At 34.0% G+C, this 2309-nt stretch overlaps 1 protein-coding gene across 1 annotated transcript; it reads left to right on the top strand.

Annotated features, from left to right (window-relative positions):
• Window positions 1-869: 869 nt before the first annotated feature.
• Window positions 870-1624, top strand: LOC100500628 (uncharacterized). The gene has a single exon (NM_001250109.2). It carries the CDS (start codon window positions 985-987, stop codon window positions 1300-1302), a length of 318 nt encoding a protein of 105 aa, NP_001237038.1. The 5' UTR covers window positions 870-984; the 3' UTR covers window positions 1303-1624.
• Window positions 1625-2309: the final 685 nt, after the last annotated feature.

The following is a 2309-nucleotide window of genomic DNA, read 5'->3' as shown; positions in this document are numbered from 1 at the left end:
AAAATGTAAAGGACTGAAGTAATGATGAAAAAAAACTGAATTTCGTGATACTTTTGTATATTTAAAGATTAATTTGATGATTAAAAGATTTGAAAAATTAATGTAAAACAGTAAAAGTGTCCTATCTTTAAGACATGAGAGGACCAAATTAAGCATTTATTGGAGAAGAAATAAAGGGCTTCGTGTATAGCGAATTAGCCACTAGTCAGGTGGGTCAATTCTGTAGTGATTACTGGGGGCAAACTACTACACATGAATGTGGAACAATAATTAGAGAACACTGTGTACTATCATATCTTAATGAAGGATTTTGTGGCAGATTATCACCGTTGGCATTTGAATTTCGTCTTTGTTCGCGGTGTTCTACCTTCAAACACAAATTTTAATTTTAAAGCAACTTGATGAAAAAACCCATAGAGAGCAACGACAGCAATTGACAATGACAACCGAGCACTGGGAATATTGTAGGAGTAGCCAGCCTACAATTTTTGCTTTAGTGAATTTCATTTTGAAAATTTGTAGTTGGACCCGGAACACAAAAGTGTTGTTAATTATTAGTACCTACTAAAAAAGATAATGAATGGAATCTGAACTTAATCCTTTGCATGATTTCTAATGAAATGCTAGTTCGGTTGGCAAAAAAAAAAAAAAACTATAATTTATAAGCTCATTATGATTAAAACATAGTTGTAAAGGAATGAGTATTATTGCTTTTGTAGGCAATCACAACTTTTTGTGGTCCCTTTCAACAGCTGCTAGCTTTCCAACTAATCTGACTACTCATCGAAATTTCCTTGATCATATACATACACATACCCTCTCTTCCTTTTTTAGTAATATATATAGAGAGAAGAGTTAGCACTATATTTGAAAACTCAAAGATGTCATAAGGTCACTCAAGGTATCATCAATAGGCATAGTTATATTAATGTGTGATGTGTTAGAGGATATGCGCATTGGTGAAGATTGAAATTAGAAGCAAGAATGAGGAGGGCATGCAGGAAAATATGGCGATCGGTGCCTTGCACGAGCAGGAAAAGCTTGCGAAATGACTCTAGGAAGGACATGGAGGAGATTCTGAGGGCTAAGCTTTCAACTATTAAGGAAGAGCCAGAATTGTGTGATGAGAACTTAGCATCACCAAGACATGTGTGTATGGCCAAGAAACAAGGGAAGAAGGTTCAAGGAAAAGATAAAACAGGACGGTGTTTAGTACCACATGTTAATCTGAAGCAATCTTATGTCCTATTTATTACAGGATTTGCATCCAAAGGTGCCTTTGCTGGGTTTCTTCAACGCTAACTTGTACCTCCTTAGTCCTTACTCTATTCCAATAAGAACATGAAGAAGTCTCTTCTTGGCAAAGACCAGATTGCACGGTTGGCTAATTTCAATTAATGATGTAATGTTGTGTACTACTTAGCTATTTTTAACTATTTTATGTGTGCAATATGTACAGTTTTATTTCCTTCCGGTAATGTAAAATCACTGAATGTTGGCTTGTAGTATCATGTTGGGTCCTTTTCCCCATTTTGGCCTAATATTTTTGGCCACAGTGGATTGCATAAAATTCTATCAAAATTATGTTGACATCCACATAGTATATAATGTTGCTGTAGATTTTGCTAACTTTTGCGTAATCAATGACTCAAATAGTTTTCTATATGCTAGCCCACGTTGGAGGAGAGTGGAGGAAAAGAAGTTAGAGCTCCTTAGATTGTGAATAATTTTCATTTAGATATGGGTCTAATAATCATCTCAGTTTAGCCTTTTGACTACTATTTCAAAATTTCAAGGACTTGTATGTTCTGCATCACGAAGATCTTGATCCAGTAATAGCAATCCTGCAGAACTAACCCTTTTGAAAAAGAAAAAAACAATTCTTCACTTGCTATAGTTGCTACTTAAAAAGATCATTATTGAATATTCTTCCAATATTTAATTATGGAGTGAAAAGTTGGAACTGCAACATGCCTGGTAATCGGATATTTATTTAAACTCTTGAATGTTCTATATAGGAAAGTTACGCATCGATTCAATAATTCAAATTTAGAGCGATATTTGAGGTTTATATATTTGACTATATACTATGAATAAAAGTTACAACAAAGTTACAAATGTTTGCGTAAAAGAATATAGTTGATAAGTCAACAAAGGTTAATCTAGTTAATAAGAAATAAATTGTTAGGACTTGAACACAAGAAAAAAGCCTAACTCAAAAGACTAATTCATCAGGTGAAAGAGCCTCAAGGCCCACATCAAGTAGTTTATTCTATTTAATGTGAGACTTCTAACATTGTCATCCCCTT

Source organism: Glycine max, chromosome 20 (assembly GCF_000004515.6).
Source record: "Glycine max cultivar Williams 82 chromosome 20, Glycine_max_v4.0, whole genome shotgun sequence".
Lineage (NCBI taxonomy): Eukaryota > Viridiplantae > Streptophyta > Magnoliopsida > Fabales > Fabaceae > Glycine > Glycine max.
This window is presented reverse-complemented; position numbering and strand designations above follow the sequence as displayed.